General features: G+C 41.6%; 2 protein-coding genes across 11 annotated transcripts in view; one reads left to right on the top strand and one right to left on the bottom strand.

The window, feature by feature from the left end:
• The first annotated feature begins 2,958 nt into the window (after window positions 1-2,958).
• Window positions 2,959-17,689, top strand: LOX (lysyl oxidase). 2 transcript variants are annotated; one of them, XM_034655914.1, is made up of 7 exons: window positions 2,960-3,972; window positions 4,315-4,423; window positions 5,811-5,948; window positions 7,342-7,498; window positions 11,132-11,227; window positions 11,587-11,702; window positions 15,621-17,689. In XM_034655914.1, the coding sequence occupies exons 1-7, from the start codon at window positions 3,348-3,350 to the stop codon at window positions 15,625-15,627; spliced, it is 1,248 nt and encodes a 415-aa protein (XP_034511805.1). In that variant the 5' UTR covers window positions 2,960-3,347; the 3' UTR covers window positions 15,628-17,689. The 2 variants fall into 2 exon arrangements, with proteins under 2 accessions (XP_011222910.3, XP_034511805.1); XM_011224608.3 differs by lacking the exon at window positions 15,621-17,689 and having other exon boundaries at window positions 2,959-3,972; window positions 11,587-11,706.
• The window catches only part of SRFBP1 (serum response factor binding protein 1), a 97,526-nt gene continuing 78,086 nt past the window's right edge, over window positions 5,942-25,381 (bottom strand). For 3 of the 9 annotated variants that reach the window (XR_004623991.1, XR_004623984.1, XR_004623983.1), the window contains 3 exons: window positions 21,517-22,766; window positions 12,196-13,113; window positions 5,942-6,777 (listed from right to left, as the gene is read on the bottom strand). The gene's annotated coding sequence lies outside the window, so the exon portion shown is untranslated. The remainder of the gene's footprint in view (window positions 6,778-12,195; window positions 13,114-21,516; window positions 22,767-25,381) is intronic. The other 6 variants (XR_004623988.1, XR_004623987.1, XR_004623985.1 and 3 more) reach the window with 6 other exon arrangements.

Raw genomic sequence — 25,381 nt, 5'->3', positions numbered from 1 at the left:
GCCAATCTGAAACAAATGATAAAGTTCACTCAGCTATAAATTCTGCAAATGAGGGAATCGGTTGACATTCACTGAGTGTTCATGTGTGTAATTCAACATGATGGTGTACTACACTTCAGAGCATAAGTGTGATCAACAGACATGTGTAAAGCAAAAATGTCTACTGAATTTCACTGAAGGGAAATACATAACAAGGGAAAATAGCAGTCTGCAGACTCTAACTCACACATAAAATACACCCAAGGTTTTAAAGCCCAACGAGGGGCGCCTGGGTGGCAGAGCAGTTAAGCGTCTGCCTTCGGCTCAGGGCGTGATCCCGGCGTTATGGGATCGAGCCCCACGTCAGGCTCCTCTCCTGCTTCTTCCTCTCCCACTCCCTCTGCTTGTGTTCCCTCTCTCGCTGGCTGTCTCTATCTCTGTCTTATAACTAAATAAAAAATCTTTAAAAAAAAATAAAAATAAAAAAAATAAAGCCCAACGAAAAGAGTCATTGAATGAAATACTAATGATCATAATGCAACATTAGAGTGAATAAATGGAAAGTCACTGGAATTACTTAGACATTCACAAAAATCAGCAGCTTTAAAACTAGGAAAAACACTTCGGAAAGAACTTGGGTTAATCCTTGAATCCTACAGATAATGAAGAGCCAGGGAAAGTAAGTCAGCTGTTCAAAGATACACAGCTTTCTTAAAAAAAATTGAGCACCGGGATGGAAAACAAGGTTATTTTATCCCGCATCCAGCATAAACGTTCTACCCTCCCATTAGGGGCTGCTCGGGTCTGCCAAGTGTCATCTCCACAGAAGAGATCTTCCCTCAGTGATGTGTGGTCAAGCCCCAGCAGTTACGGGATTCTCTTTCTGGGGAATAAGCTGCTCATGGGCAAAGGAGAGATGAGAGATAATTACACTCTCTCCCTTCCTGCTTCCCCTATCATTTGGCCTGTCCATCCAAATTACATACACCTGCTTCTTTTTTGCTCCATCTTCTCTTAGTGGGTTTGGAGACATTGGGTACTTTAATTTTAAGTTCTGCGGCAAGTCTCTAAAATGTCTCTGACTTTCAGACAGAGGTGGGACACTGTTCACCTGCCGTCTGTGGGATGTGCACTTGGATTTTGCCTTCATCATCATATAAACAACAGATGTGTCAATCTACTGGCAAGCTTCCATCTGGAACTCCTCTGCTACCAAGAACACTGTGCGGTCATGAGCAGAGCAAATCTAACTTGACTGAAAAAGAGCCAAACCCATCGCGTTGGATGCAGAATCATGAGATCTGATTAGCTGAGAGAACCAATCACAATCCCCCTCGGTATCAGTCTGGGTTCTTAAAGTGGCAAACAGCAGCACTGACTGACCATGTCAAGCCACAAAGGAATGCAATGGAGAAAAGGAAGGAAAAGCTGAACAATCAGGTCTCGCAAGGTAGGGGTCTGAAACAGCTCAGGGGCAATCTGTGTAGCAAGAACTTGTAGTCACTTTCTTCGGTAGCGGGAAGCGTGAGCTCCAACATTTTTGAGCCTGGTGTCCATCTGCTCATGATTCCATTGGTAGGGAGATGTTTTGATAAGCCAAGCTGGGATCTCACTGCCACTGCTTGAAGTGGCAGAAGTCTCATGAATGCTCAGCCAGTCCCAACATGCAACTGGGTAGGAGAATCTTCCCAAAGGAAAATACAGTTGTTCTTGCTAGAAAACAAAGGAAAATGGATGCTAGGCATTCAAATCAGCAGCTGTCCACCACATTATCAAAACGAGGTGAATAAATGCAGACAGAGAGAGGTCAACATGGAGAGGGGAATAATGAAGTCTATCCAGACAAGAGTCCAGTGATGAGACCAGTAAAAAGGTTATTAAAATCTGGTTCTGAGTCACAGTTTTCACTCAGGCTAAAGATTTTTTTTTTTCTTTGAAATGCTTCCAGCACTGCCCCAACCCTGCGTGGTATGTGAATAAGGAGTCCATGGAGTCCATTAAGCATCTCTTTCAAGTCAGCATTACCTGCCTCCTACCCATCTGCTGCCCATTCTTGGCTGGCCCTCTCCACTCCCTGTCCTTACCATAATCTGAACCCCAAGGCTGTTTCTTCAGAAACCCCTTTGCTTACATTGGAAGATCACCCAAACATCATAGGATGTTATACTGATTTTTCAAAAATTTAACAAACGATGATTTAAGGTTTTTTTTTTTTTCTTTAATCCGAAGTCAAACTTCCTCGGCAGATGTAGGATGAGAAAAGTCAGGTAAAATGCTTCTTTGAAGCTGCCTCCAGAGTGCAATCCTAGGCAGACTTGGTAGAGCCCCCTTTACTGAAATGTCCGGGTAGATATTGTCCAGATGAAAGAGGCTTCTCCACTTCCCCTCAAAGTACAAATCAGGCCGGCATTTTGAAAAAGAGACAGGTTTATCCATCCCTTCAGTGTTAGATGGCTTTGTTCCCTGTAAAATTTCACTTTTGGTTATTAAAATATTCACTGTAGGAAACAAATTTGTAACCCATTTCTCATGTTACCTACACACAGAAAAACAAAATTTGATATCCTGGGGTTTATTTGCTGAGGGCGCTTCCCATAAAAGCGAGTGAGTATGCATTGGGAAATTTGTCTGGTTAACTCCTTATGGATAAACGTTAGTCACAAGCATCCCTCCCCGCCCCCCTCCCCGACTCTCGCCCCCAGCACCCTCCCCACCTCCCGACTTCCCGCCTCTCCAGGGCTGGTGACCTAATAGCATTTTTCTTCATGCATATTTTGGCGTCGCCCCATGGCCTGGCTGCCTTCGCCTGTCTGAGTCTTTTGAAATTCCTGCATGTTCGCCCCAGATTAAGCCGAGTGTGTCTCAGGATGTGTGTTCCGTTTTGTTCTTTCCCCTTAACGCTCCCTGTGCAACGTGTCTGGGGGGAGGAGGACAGGACGGGGAGGGAGGGGCAGAGGCGAGGAGCTGTCCGCCTTGCACGTTTCCAATCGCATTACGTGAACAAATAGCAGAGGGGCTGCCGGGCCAGAACTGCTTGTGTAACTTTGCAAACGTGCCAGAAAGTTTAAAATCTCTCCTCCTTCCTTCACTCCAGACGCTGCCCGCTCGCCGGGGCCGCCGCGCCGCTCCCCGTCGCCTTCCAGGAGGACTGGGAAAGAGGAGGCAGGCGGGTGCCACGTCCCAGCAGCCGCCTTTACTGGACAAGGGTCTACAGCCCACCCTTGGCACTGCTTGTAGGGACTGAGTTACCCGCGCTCCGCCCGCCTCCTTGGTTGAAGATTTCTCCCTCCTTCACGTGATTTGGGCCCCGTTTTTCTTTTCTGTGATCTACGTCCTCCCGGAGTGGGGACAATCAGGCAAAGGGAGCGATGCGCTTCGCCTGGACCGCGCTCCTGCTCGGGCCCTTGCAGCTCTGCGCGCTCCTGCGCTGCGCCCCGCCGGCCGCCGGCCAGCAGCAGCCCCCTCGCCAGCCGCCGGCGGCTCCGGCCGCCTGGCGCCAGAGGATCCAATGGGAGAACAACGGGCAGGTGTTCAGCCTGCTGAGCCTGGGCTCGCAGTACCAGCCGCAGCGCCGACGGGACCCGGGCACCACCGCCCCGGGCGCTGCCAACGCTGCAGCCCCACAGCCGCGCACGCCGATCCTGCTGCTCCGTAACCGCACGGCGGCAGCACGCGAGCGCACTGCAGGCGCGTCGGGGGTCGCCGGCCGACCCAGACCCGCCGCCCGCCATTGGTTCCAAGCTGGCTACTCGTCGTCCGGGGCCCGCGACGCTGGGGACTCGCAAGACAGCAACCGGACGGCGCCGGGAGAGAGCCCGGCGCTCAGTAACCTGCAGCCGCCCAGCCGCGTAGACGGCATGGTGGGTGACGACCCGTACAACCCCTACAAGTACTCCGACGACAACCCCTATTACAACTACTACGACACGTACGAAAGGCCCCGGCCTGGGAGCAGGTACCGGCCCGGATATGGCACCGGCTATTTCCAGTACGGTAAGCACTCCCAAGTCGCAGGAAGCAGCCGCGCACCCCTTCCCCAACTCTGTGGCTCCCCAACGTGGCTGCCTGGGCGCGGCAGGCCTTAGTCCCCGCTGATCCGATCCCTCCCCCTGCGCCTGCAGAGGCAGCCCTGGAATCTGGTGCAAACCGCGCGCCTGGCCCCTCCTGCTTTCTTTCCACTTTGCTTTGCAGCCCTGGGCGTCCCCCGGTCTCCTGCTACCCGCAGCCCGGTTGGGTGAAGGGTGAAGAGCAAGGGATACGGAGGGACCCGGAACCGGGGTAGGGGGCTCCGAGTTGTCTCACAGCTACCTACCCCCATCGCCTCCTGACGTTTAGGTCTCCCGGACCTGGTGCCGGACCCGTACTACATCCAGGCGTCCACGTACGTGCAAAAGATGTCCATGTACAACCTGAGATGCGCTGCAGAGGAAAACTGCTTGGCCAGGTACTGGCTGGGATCTCCGCGGCCTGGCTGCCCCATCTCGCTTCAGGCGCTGCTCCTGTGCCTGGTTCTGACCACTCGTGTTCCATGCAGACAAGAGTTGGGAAATGGGGCAAGAGCTGGGAAGTGGAATGTGGTTTCCTGGGCACGTGGACCTGGATGGAGAGTTAACATTTTGAAGATTTCTCTGGGTTCCGTCTTTCAAACCGTGACACAAATCAGGGAGATTGGGGGCAAACCCTTATCCTGGAGAGCTGGGATCTCACTTTCTTTTTCCAAGATCCTCAAACTTTGGAGCCTATGGTTTCCCATAACTTTCTATTAAAGAACTGTACAATAACATGGAAAAAATATTGTAATGGAAGAGCTTGTTAATGACCCCTTAAAATACAGAGGGCTAACTTGCCAGTGGGGCACCCCTCATCAGCAAAGTTTAGGTTTTCTTCTTTTGTTTGAGGCCACACTTTAACTTAGTTGTTTGGATATTTCTTCAGCCAGAATAAGAGCGTGAGCAAGAGCTTTGTTTTTGAATCAGTCCTAAAATAAAATCATAGCAGTTTGGGGAATGGAATTCTCTGACTTTGCTCCTGGGAAACCAGCAGAGGGAGCAAAAGATGTTTTGATAGGTCTCATAAAAATTTTTCAAGTGGAAAGTGAAAATACTCAACAGTATGTGAATGTATATTCACACAAAATATGTTAGGAGGGGCAGAGTAATGTCTATCTGTTCAGCTATATATTTCTCCCACTTTGACCCTTTATAACTGTCAGGCTAACGGAAGAGAAGAAAGCCGAACTTAGCATTTTCATTCTTGAGTCTTGCATCACTCGCTCCATTGCACTCCCTAGGATATTATTACAGTCATGCCATTGTTTTCAAGATAGCGAAGTTACAAAATTATTGATCTAATCTGGGTGTATGCTTCTGGAATTATTTCCCCAGTTTACATCTTAGGGAAGTGTTTAAGAAGAAACCTACTGCTGAATTCAAAATTCTTTGTAAGTACATAGGATTTTTAAATTTGGTATAATTTCTACTCATTCATGTGGTTAAACAAGAACTGATTATAAATACAGAATTTACTTACCACATGTACATGTGTAATGCTAATTTTATTATGCTTTTTCACTTTTTTAACTGCAGATTTCCACAGTTGTCATTCATTCACTCATTCAACAAATATTCACTGAACTCTGGCCACTTGCCAGGCACTGTTCTAAGACCTGGAGATTCAGCAATAAACAAAATAAGCAAAATGCCTCTTACAACTGATAGTCTAGTTGGAGATGGGGGTAGTTGCCATTACAAAATGGAAAAGGTTTTCCTTGTAATTTGTCTTCAGTTTAATATCCTGTGACAGTAATAATGTTTTCTTTTTCAAAATCACAGCACAGCATACAGAGCAGATGTCAGAGATTATGATCACAGGGTGCTGCTACGATTCCCCCAAAGAGTGAAAAACCAAGGGACATCAGATTTCTTACCAAGCCGACCGAGATATTCCTGGGAATGGCACAGCTGTCACCAGTAAGTGGATGGGCCTCCTGAGTACTTCGAGTTGAGTTTTCCTTTTTCAGGTAGTTCTTAATGTGCAAATGCAAAGTCTCATTTCTAGAATTTTCTCTGTGTAATGTGACATCATCAAGGGAGTCTATCTTTAAGAAAATACATCCACTACCAGATCCTGTTTTTAAAATGGAAATTCTAAGTCCAGCTCATTAAAACTGCTGATAGGATACAGCAATTGTCTTCACTAGAATTTTATTTCAGTATACTACAGGTAAGATTTATAAAAAAGCTTGTTGTAGCCAAAATCATCTACAGTTAGTTAGCACTTTTTTTAAAAAAAGATTTTATTTACTTATTTGAGAGAGAGGGACAGAGAGATTGAGAGAACCAGTGGGAGGAGGGGCAGAGGGAGAAGCAGACGCCCCATGGAGCAGGGAGCCCGATGTGGGACTCGACCCCAGGACCCTGGGATCCTGACCTCAGCCTAAGACAGACGCTTAACCAACTGAGCCACCCAGCACCCTAGTTAGCATTTAATAAAAACCACTAGTTATCAGAAGGATTCATACACCAATCTCAAAGAAAGATAGAGATGATATACTCCATGAGCTGAGAAGGACCTACCTCTATCTTTTAAAATGCCTGTGTCAAACCCAGGGTAATTGTCTGGTCTGTCCTAAATTTAAAGATCTTTGTATAAGATGATTCTATAATTTGCCTTGGTAACTTGCCCAAGAATCTTGGTAATGCCGGGAAATCCTGCTGGATGCCCTGAAACCTTCGGCAATTTGAGCAGTTTTTTCTTGTTCTTTCCTTATGTGAGAAGATACACAGCTCAGCACCCTTCCTTTAATGAAATGAAAAAAGCAGATATGAACACCTAGTTTGCTGATAAAATAGAATTATTTTAAATAAAATTTTATACCAGTTAAATAATAATGGTGGAGAAAACATACCAGTACTTCTTTGCATTTTAGTAATGGTTTTACATTTTTTAAAAACCTCTCAGAAACCTCCCAAGAGTCATGTGCTCTTCTTTTATTTGGAATGAAACATCAGTACTGGCAGCCAAAAGAAACAGACTGGAGAGCATATGGCAGGTTTTACTTAAACACAGATAATTTAGTGTCTATTTCTATTTAATATTCAAAGATAAAACAGAGTGTAATAGGAAAACAAAATACTCAAAATAACTCCTTTTTTCCAAGAAGCAAAGTTGAAGGTTTACAATTTTGATAGATGACTGTTCCTGGGGGAAAAAAGCTAGCATGAATCTGGCTTTAAGAAGATAAACCGGATCTCAGTTGTAATGTGAAAACAAGTGTGGGAGGCAGTGCGGAAGTCATCTAAAGTCCTCATGGCTTTCTCTGTATGTTACTGACCTCTGTCTCTGTGTTGTGCGGGGTATCAGACATTACCACAGCATGGATGAATTCAGCCACTATGACCTACTTGATGCCAGTACCCAGAGGAGAGTGGCTGAAGGCCACAAAGCGAGTTTCTGTCTTGAGGACACATCCTGTGACTATGGCTACCACAGGCGATTTGCATGTACTGCGCATACACAGGTGGGTTGGCCCCCTGACGTCAGGAACCCATAGGCTTCAGAGAGAAAACAGTGTGGTCTTCTCTTTTCTTTCCTCCTGCCAGTCTTTTATAAACTGATTTAGGGGGTCATCTAGTCAAGATGGAAAATAATTAGGAAAAGGAAGCTGGTCGCTTGATGATTCAAATTATTATTATTAATTTATTTTTAGAGAGGGCGAGAAAGGGTGGGGAGGGGCAGAGGGAGAGAGAGAATCTCAAGCAGACTCCATGCCAAGAGTGGAACCTGACATGGGGCTTGATCTTGCAACCCTGAGATCATGACCTGAGCCGAAATCAAGAGTCAGGCACTTAAGTGACTGAGCCACCCAGGCCCCCCAGATTCAAAGAATTTCATCATCATAGAAGGTCAATGTGTATAATTGCTATGTTCCACACTGAAAAGCAGCAGTTTAGTCCCTGAACAAATCTGACTGGTTTCCAGTATCTGCACTCATTCTGTACTCTTCAAGTGGCTTCACAAATAACGGTGGCGAAGACACTTCTGTTTTCTCACCTTCAAAACCATTCCTCCCTCCACCTCTTAAGCTACAGAGAGAATAGTGATTGGGGTTAGCCAAAGAGAGAACCTAAGTTTCTTAAAAAGCACTTTAAAACCAGTCTTTTTCAAGCATGCAAATGGGAGCAGAAGGACACAGTTTCTCTCTCCACGCATTATGTAGTTAAACCTACAGTATAATTGATGTCAGATGTCCTTTGGATGGATTTTTAAAAATAGTGCTGACCTAAGCAGTGTGTATGTCTTATAATGGGAAAATGTGTGTCAGTTAAAAGCCAGGCCAGTATTTCCATAAGAAATTCTCACGTGTAAGAGGACGTTATAATTTTAGTCCAGCCGGAATCTTGGCAAGGAGCAGTGAACGTACATAACGCAGGGCACAAAGGGATCAGCAACTGGCATCTGGCATCTCGGGGAACAAATTCCAGGGCTGTGGCAGGAAGCTTTTTAGTGACCAAAATGTTACCACTGCTTCTTTCTCTGAACTTAAAACATCAGAGCAATTGGAGGGGGGAAAGGTTCAATTCCACATGCTCTGGGGGCAGCACGTACTCTTTAACTAAAAGTTGATGCAACCTACCCACACATTACACATATGTGGGCAGAGAGATTCCCTTTTCGCTCGGTGATCTCCACAGTGGCTGCCCGCCTATGCAGGGGCCCTGGAGTTTATTCTCTCCATGTAGAGAAAGAGGCACTCTGGACAGCTCTCTGTTGAAATAATTGAATTTAGGTCTATAGGCATTTATCGAGCTTCTAGTCTTCCAATTCCTTGGGGTGACCCCACTTCATTTTCTACAGTAGCTTTCTTATTAATCATCTTCTGTCTATGTCCTATTTACACTGTTCACCAGGTCTTGCATTGCAAGTGGTTGACGTTTTCATGTTTTTCACTAGACTGGTGTTTCTCGAACATGGACTTCATTTAAAGGGGCAAAACAACCCTCACAAAGCCCCAGTGTTGACTTAGAATTAAGTGTATGACAATGTTGTTTGAATGTATCCAAATATAAAAGTAGACACAACTTCCTTATATCTATATGTCATATGACTCCTAAGTTCTTAGATAACAAATTTGCACTGTCAACACATATGAAACTAGAAACACATTAACCTCATTGATTTAATGTAACCATCGTTTCTCATTTGCTAAAACCAAACAGCTAATTTAGACAGCACTGGCTAAGTTTCTACACTTCTTTTTCTTTTTCTTTTTCTTTTTTTCTTTTAAGATTTTATTTATTTGAGAGAGAGAAAGAGAGAATGAGTTGGGGGGTGGGGAGAAGGAGAAGCATGTTCCCCACTGAGCAGGGAACCTGATGCCAGGCTCTATCCCAGGACTCTGAGATCATGACCTGAGCCAGAGGCAGACACTTAAACATCTGAGCCACCGGTGGGGGCGGGGGGGGGGTCCCAAGGCTCTACATTCCATCTGTTTTTAAAGTTTGACTTTGAATACAGGACATGCCTGTTTTTTCAAAAGCCTTAAAAATTCCTATTTTTTGTGCACTAATTCAAATATCAAAGTTAAAACTTAACTTAAATCCTTCCAACTGAAGTACCAATTTCAGCACTCTTTAGAGCTCTTTTGTTCTCTTGAAGGTACATGAGCATTGTGGCATTGTTTAAACAGTCTTAAATACGCAGCTCATCCAATGAAAGGACGCATTACAAAGCCATGCGAGGTGGTGGGACCGGCTGTTCCTGGCAGTAGCAACAATTAAAATAGCTAACGCTTACTGAGTATCTAGTATGTGCCAGCATCAGGATTAATGTGCTAGGCCCAGAAACTGAAAAATCTTCATATGGTTCTCCCTGCAGTGGCACAGGTACTTTTGAGGGTGGCCTGTCTGTGCCGTTGTGCACTGTATCAGAGCTTAGTGCTGTGCCATTCTTCCCCAATCCAGCAAGAGCCACACCAGCATTAGAGGATTTTGGCGTCTCTTTGGCGACCAAAGTGATCTTAAGCACCAAAGAAATTTTGGGGGCTGAAATGATATGGCAGTAATGACTTAAAATGATTCTAGCATACGCTTTTAAATTTACTTTAGATTAGTATTAGAGTGAAAATACAACCATTCAAACACAACCATTCAAACTTCTCAAGAAGAACTAATGGAATCAAGAATATACCTACAGACGCCAATCTGAGCAAATTTCCCCAGACTGTAACTTTCTGGAGAGCAAGGACCCGATCTTACTGGAATTTTTCTCCTCCCTGCCTGTAGAAGGCACTCATTTCCTTATGGAAGTGAGTATCTTAGCGAGTGGAGTGATGTGGCGGCGTTCATTTACTGAGGCACACATTCATCCCTTTTATTCAATAACATATTTCAGTGGCAATGCGAGAGAGAGAATAGTGTGGTGGTTAAGAATAGGGACCCTGGGCCCCGAACATCTAAACTCAAAACCAGCTCAGCCACTTACTAGCTGTAGTGACTCATTTTCCTCACCTGCAAAATGGGGATAAGAATAGTACCTATCTCATGTACTTCTAAAAATTGAATTTATAGATGTAACGTGTTTAAAATTTTTCCTGGCACATACTACCTACTTTATAAATATTTCCTACTCAAAAATGCAACAAAGATTCCACCCTAAGGGAGTTTCTAATCTCTAGTTAGATATATTCTTATGTGGTACCATTATGAGACAGAGCATTAGAGGACAAACACTATAGAATTAGGGCATTCAGAGTAAAGGAAGGTAATTTCCAAGGGAAAGTGGGAAAGGTTGTACTGAGGACATGTGAGCTAGGTGGATGACTACACGGCCTTTATTCCCGAACTGGTGATATTTTAGAATTTTGGTGGAGGCCTATTCTGTCACTTAAGATTGTATTTATCACTGGTGATTGATGACACTTTTAAGAAGCTAGATGTACCTCTACTTATATTAGTCCTGTATTTTTTTTAGCTGGAGGTGCTATAAGGCTGAGTAATATATACTTCTCAAAGGAGATGCAATATAAGTATAGTTTTATGTCAAACTCTTGTAAGTACTAACTTAAAATTTAATTTGCAAATAATAAGCACATTCTTTCGTATACTCTAACCACATACCATCTTTTTACATTTTGAAATTTTATTTGTTGTAGGGGTTGAGTCCTGGCTGCTATGATACCTATAATGCAGACATAGACTGCCAATGGATTGATATTACGGATGTAAAACCTGGCAACTACATTCTAAAGGTAGAGACCTTTGAAAATAGAAACCTTAATTTGTTTTGACTGCAACTCAATGGGCTTCCTCTTCTGAATAGAACATTAAATAATCACAATCCCGCAAGCAATTCTATGTCTCCTAGAAATATTTCTAAACCAACCTACCTATATAAAAAAAAAAATTTTAAGGAACTTCAGGGGAAAATATAGAGAGTCTCTTTCTATAACTTTTCCAGAATTTCACCACTTGCCTTACTTTTAAAATACCCTCCCTGCTTGATTTAGTTGAAGCATTTCCTTGTTCTAGCCCTGTGCAAATAGGAAGAAATTAACCAGCAAACACTGCTGATGAAATCTGAAACATGGATGATGTTTACGTTGCCTAGGTCAGTGTGAACCCCAGCTACCTGGTGCCTGAATCGGACTATTCCAACAACGTCGTGCGCTGTGAAATCCGCTACACGGGACACCATGCGTATGCCTCCGGCTGCACAATTTCACCGTGAGTCCTGTTTGCCTAGCTTAGTAATTCTCTTTTCAAAGAGTTTTAGTTCACTGACAGGCATTATACATGTGTCTGTTTCTTTTCTTTTCTTAAAGATTTTTATTTTTGTTTATTTGAGAGAGAGCAAGCGAGAGAGAGCGCGCGCGTGCACAAGAGGGGGGAGGGGCAGAAGGAGAGGGAGGGGCAGAAGGAGAGGGAGAAGCAGACTCCCCGCTGAGCAGGGCACCTGACTCTGGGTTCAATCCCAGGATCCTGAGATCACGACCTGATCAGGCAGATGCTTAACTGACTGAGCCACCCAGGAACCCTTACATGTGTCTGTTTCTACTCCTACTGCAGTTTCCTTGTAAAATGGTCCATGCTATCACATAATTAGAGCTGATCTTTCTTTGATGATGCTAGAGAAGGGGGTGGGGAGATGTACTCAGGTTTTTATCACCCTAAAGCTTAGCTTCTGAGACAAGACAAACACACAGAACACACTGTTTACCCCGAAAAGCCCGTGTGGTGGCTGAGTATGTAAAACATGCCATATGCCATGTGGATGACCTTGAGGGATCCCAAACAGTTGGATTTCCTGTCTCTTCGCCAGAGTCCGTGAAGCAGCTCTGAAGAAATTCCTAGAGTTCTTTAAAGTGCATTTTGAAAATCATTGCCTTAAAGTACTCCATGGAAGAGGTCAGACCGCCTGTTCTGTAGAAACCAAGATATTACGAATTTGAGTTCTAAAACCACAAGGACTAGAAAAATACCCTAGAAAAAGGAGGGGTGTGTGGAGGTTCCGCCATCATTTGCCTAGCCCCCAAACCCTTCCTTGAATGAAATCTAAGAGGGAATCCCAGCACATGAATATCAAAGGGGTGATGCTGTGATGAGAGTCACCGGAGCAAAATCAGGGGGTTAGATTGGCTTGTCTCTGTCCTTCTCCGTCCTGTAAGCCCGGCCTGCTCTAGTGTTGGTGGGTTGGCGAGCCTACCCCCTGTGCTACCTTCGACTGATCCCAACTATAAAAACACTATGGGAATGATGCTGAACATGCGTCAACGTGGGAGAGGCACCACTGCCTCCAGGGTCACATGGAGACTTGTCACAGAGCTACACCAGCAACTTGCTCTTAATACACATTTCTCCTGGATACACACACCAGGGAAGGGGTTGGCCACATGTAAATCTGTCGTCTGTGGGATTTCCCAAACTCACCTCAACCTAGCTGTGCAGATTCTTCCCCACCACTGGGCTCCTGGCCGGGGCAAGTGTGAGGCTTCCACAGAGCAGCTGGGTTCCATGGACACGGCCACGCACTGTGGCTCGGGCTGCATTCACCTTGCAGGGAGCCTTTTCATTCTTCCGTAAAGGAGGTGAGCCTGTGCTTGACAAGTGTCATCATAGCTCTAGGGACAGATGCAGCCTAGGACAGCAAAGGGACAGCACCAAAAAAAAAATCATCAAATGTATTTTTCTGAACGTGCCCACCATGCAGAAAACTGGGCTGGGTTTATGGCCCATATTGTGTGGAGCTGATCAAAGTATAAATGAAAATCCTCAGCACGTCAGTGTAACTGAAGCTAAAATAAACGAAAATAATGTAAAATACATGGATTAATTAATTTCTCTTAACTTTTAGGATTCCTTATTCACTCATTCCCTCTGTATTTATTGGCATTCTCACATTTGCACTGTGTATTTACTGAGGTCCTACACTAGGTATTAGAGAGTAAGGCAAAGATAAATATGATTTCTGACCCTTTACTGTTCCCTTGTAGAAGTATTACAATAATTCTCAATTAATTACTTGTGAACCTCCTGTATAATGTTTGTCTCTTATCCACTTTGACATGGCTGGGACCTAGACTCTTGTCCACCTCTGTATCCCCAGGTACAGGCCTGCCACTGTCTAGCCTCTCATTCAACACTCGAAGAGTAGAGAAATGACCCTCTCTTTCAGGGAATTTAGGATGTGGAATTGAGAGGCCAAGAGAAATACAACTATGACGGTAGTAGAGAGACACTATGAAAATTCTATGAGGGGTAAGATAAAATGCAGGGGAAACAGAAGGACCTCTGCTATCATCTAGGTGACCCCCAGCTATGACAGCTGACCTTGCAGTAAGAACAGGTCTGGAGATGTGACTCTTGTGGCATACAATGTTCATGAATAGAATCTACTGAATTGGATATTGCCAGGTATCTAGAACAAATAAAAATCATTATATTGCTCCAACACAGAGTTGTTCTTTTTTTTTTTTTTTAACAACCAGCTGTCACTGACTGTAACTAAATTTCAGAGTGGTTGAGGTAAAACTTTAATGAGCAATATAGATCAGATGGAAATATGGGAAGGTGAAAGGACCCATAGCAATTTGTAATCAAATAACAAGATCCAGTCTATGAGTGGAAACTAATGGGAGATGAGCAAAGACCTTGAGAGAGGAATCCTCACCTTCAGGAGAATGATGCCTGCCTCCTTTATTTTGACTTTCGCTTCTGGTCTTCCTTGCTAGGCGTTCCCAGGAAGGAGAGGTTTCCTCTGGCTGAGATTTAAGAGTGGCTTTAGGACAGCCTGTGAACTAGGCCTTGAAGGCTGAGGAGGATTGCACTGGGGGCTGTTAAAGAAGGACATGCCAGGGGGAGTCAGCATCACTGGCCACCCCATGGCTGGGAGAAACTATAGGGCATATTTGGAAAATCAAGTCTTCTAGTGTGGCTAAGGGGTTAAGATTTGGGCAAAAGGGATGGAAGTGTAAGTTGGGACCAGATCAAAGGGAGCATTGAAGAGCAAGCTAAAAAGTTTGAACTTCATTCTGAAGGCCATGGGGGGTCTTTGAAGTTCCTTGAGCAAGGACTGTAACTTGCCTAAAAACTGTGTGGTCAGTCTGGTGGCTCTGAGAGCAGCGCGGCATGTGATTCCCTTGGTAATGTTATCGTACCTTTTTAACTCTTCAAGACATATCATCCCTCAGTTCACTACTGTTTTCATGCTAATCACACACTGAAGAACATTCCACTGGTGCGTAAAAACTCCCCAGGAGGAAAGGGTGTGCCTTTGATATATCCACTCTCCCTCTTTTTTTTTTTTTTGAAGATTTATTTATTTATTAGAGAGAGAGTATGTGAGCAAGCACACGGTGCACGTACGTGCGCACTGGGGCCGTAGCACAGGGACTGAGAGAATGTCAAGCCGACACCACATTAAGCCAGAGTCCAATGCAGGGCTCAATCTCATGACCCTGAGATCAGGACCTGAACTGAAACCAAGAGCTGGATGCTTAACCACCCAGGAGCCCCACCTCTGTCCCTCTTTTTCCTCATTGTCAACAAAATGTTTTATGATCCTATGATTAAGTTCTCCTCTCATAAAACTTAATATTCGGAAATGGTTGGTTTATGATTTGGACTGCTTAGTTTCTTTACATGGGGATCTATGATCACAGTATAAACACCATGTTGGATTGGTTGGCTTTGACTCAGTCTCTGCCTGTTAAGGCATCCATCTACATCCAAAACCATTCTGGGAAAGGAGTAATGCGAGACAGTGCAGAGGACATGGACCTGCTTCTAGATGGACACGTCCCACTCCACGGAGTGAACACGCTCCATGGAGTGAACTCATCTGGACAGAGCTGCTGGTCCCCTAAGTCCTGCTTTACCCTTGATTACTTCAGAGGCTGCTTCTTTTAACTGTAAACATTAAGTCTGTAGGTATCAGGCACAGACTTTTGGCAGCTAACGTAGTCTCTTCCTTCAAATCATTATTAAAATAATGTATTGGTGGGTAATTTCATGAGGTGACTCTTGTGTAGGCATAGGGAAATTGCTACAGATTTTTTTTAAAGGGTCAACATTAAGCTTGTCTACTGTACTCATTCATAATATTATCAAGTTAATAATTTGTCTTATTTTGTTTTCTTAATCTAGGTATTAGAAAGCAAGCCAAAACTCCCAATGGATAAATCAGTGCCTGGTGTTCTGAAGTGGGAAAAAAATAGATTAACTTCAGTAGGATTTATATATTTTGAAAGAGAGAACAGAAAACAACAAAGGAATTTTTGTTTGGACTGTTTTGTAACAAAGCACATAACTGGATTTTGAACATTTAAATTGGCATTACTTGGGAAATTGTTAATATTATTCCTATTACTTTGTGAATGAACACAGTGTTTCCATTCTGTAGATGCACGCTTTGGCTCTTTGAAGGAGATCCAAATTTCTTATGCTCCTTTGGAAATTGTAGTGTAAAAGGGAAAATAACATTTCAGTGAATGAGCCATAATTACTATTAACTGAGAATTTTCTTAACTTCAGTGAACCATAACAATAACTGGCTTGTCTTTGTCTTAGCATAGATTAATTTAGAAAGGAGGGTCCTACTGTTCAAATAGATACAGACACATTTGGTGCTGAGGAAGGGACAAACATTACCATTGGTGTCAAGAAATATTACTATATAGCAGAGAAATGGCAATATATGTACTCAGATAGTTACATCCCTATATAAAATTTTATGTTTACATTTTAAAATTAGTAAACTCCTGTCTTTCTGCTAAGTGTACAATTTCATCCTGACTTAAGTCAGCTTTTGTTTTGGAACAAATTAAGTAACTGAGCTGCCCAACTCCTGTCTGACATTCGTTGATGCTGCCTCAATTCTTTAATTCTTCTGTGGGCAGAGACCTTTTAAGTGGCATTCTTAAAATCACCATTCTGGGGACTGGTGTATGGAGGACAACTTTGTCTATGGGAAGTCATTCTGATGATAGATGTGATATATTCAGAGAAACTATGTATGCGTTTAAGTATGTAGAACAGTTAACTGAAAAATTTTCCTGGTTGACATAAAAATCATACCAACAAGTCCCCCAAACCATGTGGAACTGTCTCTCAAATACTTTAAAACATTAATGAAAAACATCTTAGGATTTTCAACTTTTCAACATTTTTTCTAATGTTCAGCTTTAAAATGAAGAATGCTAAAAGAAAATTTTTAATTATCCAGAGTACATAACATAATATCTGGATATAGGAACATTATCAGGTCATCCAGGAATCAGTACTATGTGTTTTTTTTTTTCTTTCCATGTGTCTAAAGTATAAACTAAATTAGCAAAGCACGTAACAGTACATAGTTGAGGGGTTGGTGAATAAGAGAAAAAAAAAAACTTTCCATAAAACAAACGACTGTGCTGCATAATGAGACAGCTGTGATTTTATTTTAAAACTGTGAAACCACGTGCCACAATGAAATTTGGAAAACTCCTTTTTTCCCTAGTTCCAAAAGATGCAGAGAGAAATCAAATGACACTTTTAAGTTAGCGGTGCTTAGGCAGAAGTCTTCCTACATTACCCAGTATTAAAATCTCAAGCAAGGGATTTCTAGTTTGGTAGAATTTAAAGTGAGTTGGCATCCCTGTGTCGTATATCAGAGAGTTGTGAAGTCAACAGCAACTACTAAGAGTTGTCCCGCACTCACTAGTGCCTAGCGCGGCAAGAGGGGCTAGAGATGGACAGTCACGCAGGGGTGGATGCCGTGCTCACCTGCCAGGACACACACTTAACGACAGAGAATGCAGCTTGATAGAGACCCGGAACTTTCGTTGAGCTAGTATCTGAGCTATGGAGTAGCTTCTTTGATGTACCTCTTTGCCTTAAGTTGCTTTTTTAGTTTTAAGACTGTAGAATGATCCTTCCAAGTCATAATCTTTTCTAATAGAGATATTTTAATATACTTGCTTTTTAAAAAAACAAAAAACAAAACTACTGTCAGTATTAATACTGAGCCAGACTGGCATCTACACATTAAGGCCTATCATTTCATTGAGATTCTTACCCCTGTAAAACTGTATTACGGCCTTTGGACACATATGAGAAGACATTTAATATCATTCACTGGGCCTTCCATCTGTCTGTCCACCCATCACCATTTGACATATCAGCCACTTACATGCTAGGCCTTGCGATAAAAAAACAAAAACAAAAACAAAAAACTGTCCCCTAACCTCAATAAGTATTAAAAATGTCATTATTACCCTTTAGGTTCACCTTATTTCATTTTTAACAACTATAAGTACATGTCTAAAAATTTTCTATTTTTAGCACTATTGTTTTTCATGACCATATTTTATTTTAAAAAATAAGTTAAAATAAATAGTTATATGCATGTATGTGTTACTAATAATTAAAACTATATTTTCAATGTTTGAAATGTCTGCCTCTTAAATATAACACCTACTATTTGGTTGATTCTGAAAAAACAATGTTTCAGTTAGGAGGCTAAAGATTCTTGCTTATTCCTTATGTAAATATTCCTTCCTCCCACTACCCCTACACACTCCCAAAGAACTCCCAAGTATTGATTTAACACTCAATATTTTTGAACCTCAAGGGATCTCTCCTTTGCATAACCACAAAAACTCGCATATAATGATTAGCTGCTAAAAGTCATCCATGAATAAAATTTAAATAAAAAACCTAATCCAGTCTTACCAAATTCCACATAAAATATTTTTACAATAGGAAGTAGAAGTAATCCTAAGAATGCTGAGTACTGAAAAGGGACTGGCTTTCAGACTAATAAAGACTGAAAAAATGGGCTAAATAGGAACATAATTTATTGGCTCATTCCATATGCCATATTAGTGGCTTCATAATTATTCAAATTAAAGATGTCTCGACCTTTGAGGCTAGGATTCAGTCTCCCCACAGTACCATAACATGCGAATCCACACGTATCGACAAGAATCCATTGCCTATTTCCAGGAAATCTTTATATTTTTACATAGTAATTTTATTCACAATCTCTATCATCTAATTATTCACTAGGTATTATTTGTAATAATGAACAATTTTTTCTCTCTCTGAAATCTCATAGGATAATCACACTTAGAAACATCCCCGGTACTCAGATTCTGGGGAAAATGCGGTGCACTAAAATGATCGTGGCACTGAGAATTCATCTTCAGCAAACTTCCTGAAAATACAGACAATATTTTGTGTTAAAAATAACTTGTTTTGATATTAACCGTATAGTCACTGATACGTAAAAAAATTACCCTTTTTCTATATTTTTTATGTTCAGAATTCATATTCACAATCAACATATTCAATCAACAGCTCGATTTCACTACCAACTACCAAAAGTCCTGGGCCACTTTTGAACACTTAAAGCATTTCATTTATCTTTCAAACCAAAATGGTGCTGAAATATTTCAACTTGAATGTAAAATGTATTAAGTCTTAGCTCACAGGATATAAACTTTTAATTAATATATAACTGCTTGCTATGAACTAAGTGACATGTGATCTGGTATTGTAATGCTTTTAATGAAGTTCTAATTTCTTCCAAATTTTTCAGGTAACCTATTTGTAAAACATTTGTAACTTTTTTGAAGAGCTCTTATTTTAAATGCCCAGACACTGGCTTTATATTCTTCTTTACACTCTCACATTCTTTTATTATATGCTTATATAATGGATTGCAAGATTATGTAAAAAAATGCCTTGAATAAATGATTTCAAGTGTCTGTAGTGGTCATTTGTTTTAAGTATAAATAAATGACAGGACTTTCATTTTAGGTTAAAATCTTTTTTTTTTTTTTAAAGATTTTTTATTTATTTATTAGACAGAGATAGAGACAGCCAGCGAGAGAGGGAACACAAGCAGGGAGAGTGGGAGAGGAAGAAGCAGGCTCATAGCTGAGGAGCCTGACGTGGGGCTCGATCCCATAACGCCGGGATCACGCCCTGAGCTGAAGGCAGACGCTTAACCGCTGTGCCACCCAGGTGCCCCTAGGTTAAAATCTTAAAACCACATCTATGGTTGGTGGTTTTGCTTAACTGCCTTTTGCATTGACAAACTGTTTAATGAGCTCACGTGACTCGAAACTTGTTTTTGATGAATAGAAATCTAGCTGATGTCTCTTTCTTTTTTTTTTTTTAAGAGGGAGGGGGGAGGGGAAGAGGGAGAGAGAGAACCTTAAACATGGGTGTGGATCCCGATGCGGGGCTCAATCTCACAACCCTGAGACCATGACCTGAGCTGAAATCAGGAGCTGAATGCATAATCGACTGAGCCAGCCAGATGCTCCTGTAGCTGATGTTTTAAAAAGAGACTCATACATGAATGGACCCTAACCTCTGTCCCCATCACCAACAACTTCTAAGGATGCAGAGCACGCATTATGAGAAGAACCACACTCTGATTAGGGTTTGTAAGAAATACACATGAGCCTAAATACTCAGCGGACTTATTCCGACTCAAGCTACCAATTATTTATAAAAAGAGAACCACTGCTGTCACAATAATCCTTACCTAAATGTGGACCAGATTAGCCTGGAAATTGGTGACCTGGAAAGGCAAACAGGCCCCAAACTGTGGGCAAGTGATTTGGGGGGACAATTTGCAAAATTACTTCACGAAAACAATTCTCCTTTAACAAGCTCTTGCAGGTAAAACAGATGTAGGCCTGTGGCTCGCAGTTTGCCGATCTGAGTTGTACAGTATCTCTGATATCACCAGTTTTGTGCTTCCCTCGCCTGCTCAAGGCAAAGTACCTGAAACCTACCTTCGTTATTAATGAAAAGATGATTTCTTTTGTTTCATTAGTGGTCAGTGTTTTAAGCACTGTTCATTCAACCAAAAGCTCATAAACCAAAGACAGGGGAGGGAGGGTCTTTCCTTCTGTTAGCAAACTTGACTGCCTTATGTTACTCATTTATTAGTATTTCTATTCCTTGCCAGAGATGTTAGTAGAGGATTAACACAGAGGTTGAATAATCACTTAAAACATGTGTAGAGGAATTCCAGTTTCACAAGATATGCTACTCAGAAGAATCCCATAGAAAAACAGGTATGGGAGACGTTATCTCTGTGGTGGAGATTCCCAATACATATTACCATGTTAACGAATCTCAGAGCCCCTGAGGTAAAGAAACCACTTTGTCTGTGTTCAGTGCTTTTCAAACTTCTTTTGCCACAAAAATCTTTTTTTTTTTTTAAATGACACTCATTATTCTGTTAAACCATTTATTTTGGAAGACTTTGGGATATAACATACTAAGTAATTATCAGTTCATAAAAATGAGGTAATTTATAAATTAAAACAAATGTATGATACTAGTAGTACTTCGATTATGGGACATGGAAACACCTAAAGCCCACTAACTTACTGCTTGCCTTGTGTTCTAAAAGCCTAATGGTTAAATAGGATCCTTGTGGAAACAATCATGTCAGTCTCCAAATCATGTTCTAGTTTAGAAGGAAATATAGATCTTTCCTATTTGCCAGATAACGTAAATGCTTTATGTACTCCTTATTAAACTCTCTCCTCTCCCAGATAGTAGTAGTTTATAACATTCGAGGTGAATCAATCATTTTCTTCATGGTTCATTCATCTTGTATAACTGAAATAATTTTGTTATATGTAACAGCGTAATTTAAGTAAATTTCAAGTAAATCTTAGTACTTCTCACAGTGGGCAGGGAAAAACAAGATTGGAAATGAATTACTTGGAAGGATATACGCATATATTTATAACTTGCTGCCAATAATTTGCTACTTAATGAAGGGTAATAGGCACCAAATCTAGAGAGAGAGAAAAAATAAAGCCACAAACCCAAAGGTGAACCATTAATACAATGACCAAGGATGTGCCTATGCCACTGTTAGAAAAAGAACATTGCTAGTTCCCAATTTCTTAAATACCAAATCAAGCCAGAGTTGGCGACAACTGTATATAACAAGTAATGACAGAGACTGATAAGAAACAACTCCTTTTTGCAAATGATTCAAATAATATTGGATCTTCATTGCACTTACCTTTATTGAACCAACACAGAAATCTGGAGCCAGACAAATGTGGTGCCAATGTTACCAATATTACAGCGAGTCACTTGCAAACAGGCGAATTATACCACTGTTAGACAGCAAACATCAGAGTCAACTATTTTCAGTTATTACAATGACATAACTTTTTTTAGAGGGATGGTATTAGGAAAAAAAAACTTTTCTAACAATCTATAGTTGGGTTGCTGCTGCAGCTAACATTCATGGATGTATCAACAATCTGTAGTTGTGATCACTTCATTTTTGTTTTAGGGCTCTATGGTTTCTGGTAACAGAAATATATCTTAAACTTGCTTAGTCTAAAAAAGAATTCACAGACTCATGCAACCAAAAAGAGGAAAGACAAAGTTAGGGTTTGCCTAAGGAGCAGATGTTATCAGGAAATCAAACACCATCAAGGCCACATTCTTACCTCCTTTTCTCTGTTTATTTGTGTCAACATCATTCTCTTGGTTTAGTTTCTCCATGAGGATGGAAACCGTGTTGCTTACAGATAACACGTTTGGGCGCATATCTACCTGGCTTGTTGATCAGAAAGGAAATAGTATTCATCTATAGCTCAAATTTGAAAATCCAGAGGACAGCATTTCATAGGCTCAGACTCCGTCATGTGCCAAACCCAGACCCAGTTAATGTGGATATTATGACGGGTCCAGATTGAGTCAAGTGCTCGTTCTTATTCAATCACCAAAGTCAAGGTTACATGGTCAAGTAAGAGAATGGCTGCTCCCACCCAAACACGTGACTGCATTTTGGCTTTATGTGTGGGTGTGAAAGGAAAGTGAAGGAAAAGAAAATGATTACTCCAGAGGTAGGGGGTGAATTATTATGGGTATTGTCAATGAGAAGATTACTGGGAGCCAACAAGCCACCCTATTTATGTCTAACAAAAAGATTAACAAAATCAACATCTCTATAGTACAACTCATGACCTTTCCTTCCAGCTACTCATTCAACTGATTTCTGTGAAGAAAATCCCTTATTATCAGCACCTGAGGGCTGATTTTTACTCCAGAAGGAAGTAATCCCATCCTGCTCTCCCTTTCAACACTACCCACCTTCCCTACTGGCAGGTCTAAACAGCCTGCTCACTCTCACCCCACCTTCTGTGTGTCATGAAGTCTTAGGGCATTTCAGAAAGGAAGCTCATTCTTTTCAGTGAGAAGACTTTAGTTCTTTCTTATCCAAACACTCACACTGGAGTTGTAAAAAGAAGGGTCAACCTAGAGAGAAAAAGGGAAAAGAACAAGAGGAAAAGCCATTGTTTTAAGGTTTTGCTCCTCCAGTTGCTACCCATTCCCGCTGACCCCTCTCCCATCCTTCTATCCTGTTGTTAGTCCTTCAGCATCAGTGAAAGGCTCTCTCAGGCAGGGGTACCTTGGGGAGGGGGCATTGCGCTCTTTATTTCTATGAGTTACATTGTGCTTTTAACACAGTTATAGTCCCTGTAGCATGGGTACAGTTCAATGGTAGAAAAAATACAGAGGGAAATCTCAGAAAAAAGCACGACAAAATTTCAGGAACAACTGCAGTGGTAATGAGAGGCTTGGGTGAGAGGAACTGCAGTCAGCTATGCTCAGCCCTCTCTCAATATTCTAGAATTCACATTGTTCTTTTAAATCCAGGGTATAGAAAAACTGACATGTGGTTGATGCTGGGGTGAGGCAGGGTGCACAGGTAGGACAACTCATCCCAGAGGTGTCCAAACCTGAGTCCAAGAGCATCCGTGATTCGGCTAAATGTGCTTTGCAGATGAGAGATCTAAGGAGATGAGATCAGAGGGATGGGAACAAAAACATACACGTGGTGTGGCTTCTTCCCTAATTTAGGCAACCTGCTCTCTGGAAAATGCCCTACCAAGCCAAGATTGTGTCCAAGGTCCAGGCTGACCAGGGATGCTTTTTAGTCCCCAGGGAGTTGTTCTGTTATTGTTTCAGAGTTCGAGAAGGCTCATCAGGAGCAAGGCACACATAGCTTTATCCTAGCCCCCACGTCCCCAATTTTCCCAGGAGAATACTCTGAATATTAGAGCTGTGGAAAAAAAAAAATGACATATTCTCCTTTCCTCTCTCCTCATGCACAGGATTTCACAATTCAGCTACGGGGGTCCTAGGGGATTCTTTCTCAGTGGTCAACAAGAGGTCAGCGTGAACGCTTTAACCTCGGACACTGGTCTCATTTCAATCTGCTAGGAAAAAAATCCAAGAATCCAAGACTTGAACTTCACCCTATCAGAATACTTTGGATCTTTACTCAAAATCTATTTCCATCCTGTTTCCAATTAAATTACTTAAGTCGGTGGCCATCAATCAATAATGCCCACTGAGATAACCACTAAGGTGATAGTTTTTTAATATCAGCAAAACTCTAGTTAGTATTTAAACTTCAGAAACTGTCTCATAACTTCTTTTTTTTTTTTAAGTTGGTTCGTTTAAATCAGGATCAAACAAGGACCACACATCGAATTTGGTTATATGTTTTCAGTCTCTTTAGAATACATATATTTCCCTTTCATCATTTTTCTTTTGTCTTACTATTAATGTGTATGAAAAAATAGGGATTTTTAAAGAATACCTATTGTCTCAGAATTTTCCTTCTAGATTTTGGAGTCTGTATCCCGGTGGTGTCATTTAGTCCACTCCTCTGTTCTTTGTATTTCCTTTAAAAACTCAAGATCTAGAGAATTGACCAGATACAGGTTAGGTTTGATTTGGGAGAGCAGGAAGACTTGCGAGGTGGTGGTATCTCCTTCACACCTGCATCATATGAGGAAGGCCAGGACGTCTGTCTTTTTGTGATGTTAACATTAATTGTGGGTTCCCTGATATCAGTCTGATCCATCCACTGTAAAATTCCCCAGCACATTTTCACCTATTCATTTTAGCAGCCATTAATGATCACTGCCAGATCCAATCTCAAATGACCAGAATCACTGATTTTTTTTTTAAGAACTGAGAGTATTCCATAATGGCACATAATGGTTTTTCATTTGAAATGAACTACTTGTTTCTTTCATTTAATGCACTTTATTAAATTAAATAACATTTAACGTGAAACTTGATAACTGACCTTTTTTTCCCCCTCCTTTTAGTAATTTGAGATCATTCTGGAACCTTATCAAAGGCATTTAAGGTGCTATGCTCTTTCACAAGAAAAGCCAAAACGTTGTTTTTGGAGATGTTTTTATCGTGTGTGTGTATTTTTCCTCCATTATTGTCAAGTGTAATTTTAACCTCACACAAATGATCTGTTGATGTGAAATATCATGGGAATACTCTGACCTAGAACATTTTCAAAGAGGTTACTGGAAACACAAGAAAGCTAAGGACACTTGGCAAGGTGGATATATTACATACTTTAAATCTCTACGTAAGTACATAGCTTTTTCTTCCTCAGAGTTTTCAATTTTAAATTTGGTTTCTCAATTTCCTGTAAAAAAAAATCTCAAGAACCCTAACGATATTCAAGGGCTGCCTTATCTGGCCCCTTTGTTCACCACTTCATCGGTTTTATACCCTACCATTTTTGTGCATTTCCCTTCTAGTCAAACTAGACAATTTACTATTACTCTTAGACCTCTTGTCCCCCCAGATGTAAAGTACTTGCCCTTTGGACATATAGGAACTTTACTTCTCTATTACTTAAGGTAAATACCTTCTTCTGTATAGATTCACATATAAGCATGCTCTCTTATTAGACTTGCAGTAGATAGCTAGTCTTTCTTGGCTAGCACCTTGTGTTCCTGCTTTTTAAAAGAAATGATCACCTTAACTCTTTTTGGGGTAATACCTCCCCCACATGGCCCTGTTAATCAGGGTGCCCTACACCAAAAATAGAT

Source organism: Ailuropoda melanoleuca, chromosome 3 (genome assembly GCF_002007445.2).
Source record: "Ailuropoda melanoleuca isolate Jingjing chromosome 3, ASM200744v2, whole genome shotgun sequence".
Lineage (NCBI taxonomy): Eukaryota > Metazoa > Chordata > Mammalia > Carnivora > Ursidae > Ailuropoda > Ailuropoda melanoleuca.
The sequence above is the reverse complement of the archived record's forward strand: the minus strand, read 5'-3'. Positions and strand labels throughout refer to the sequence as shown.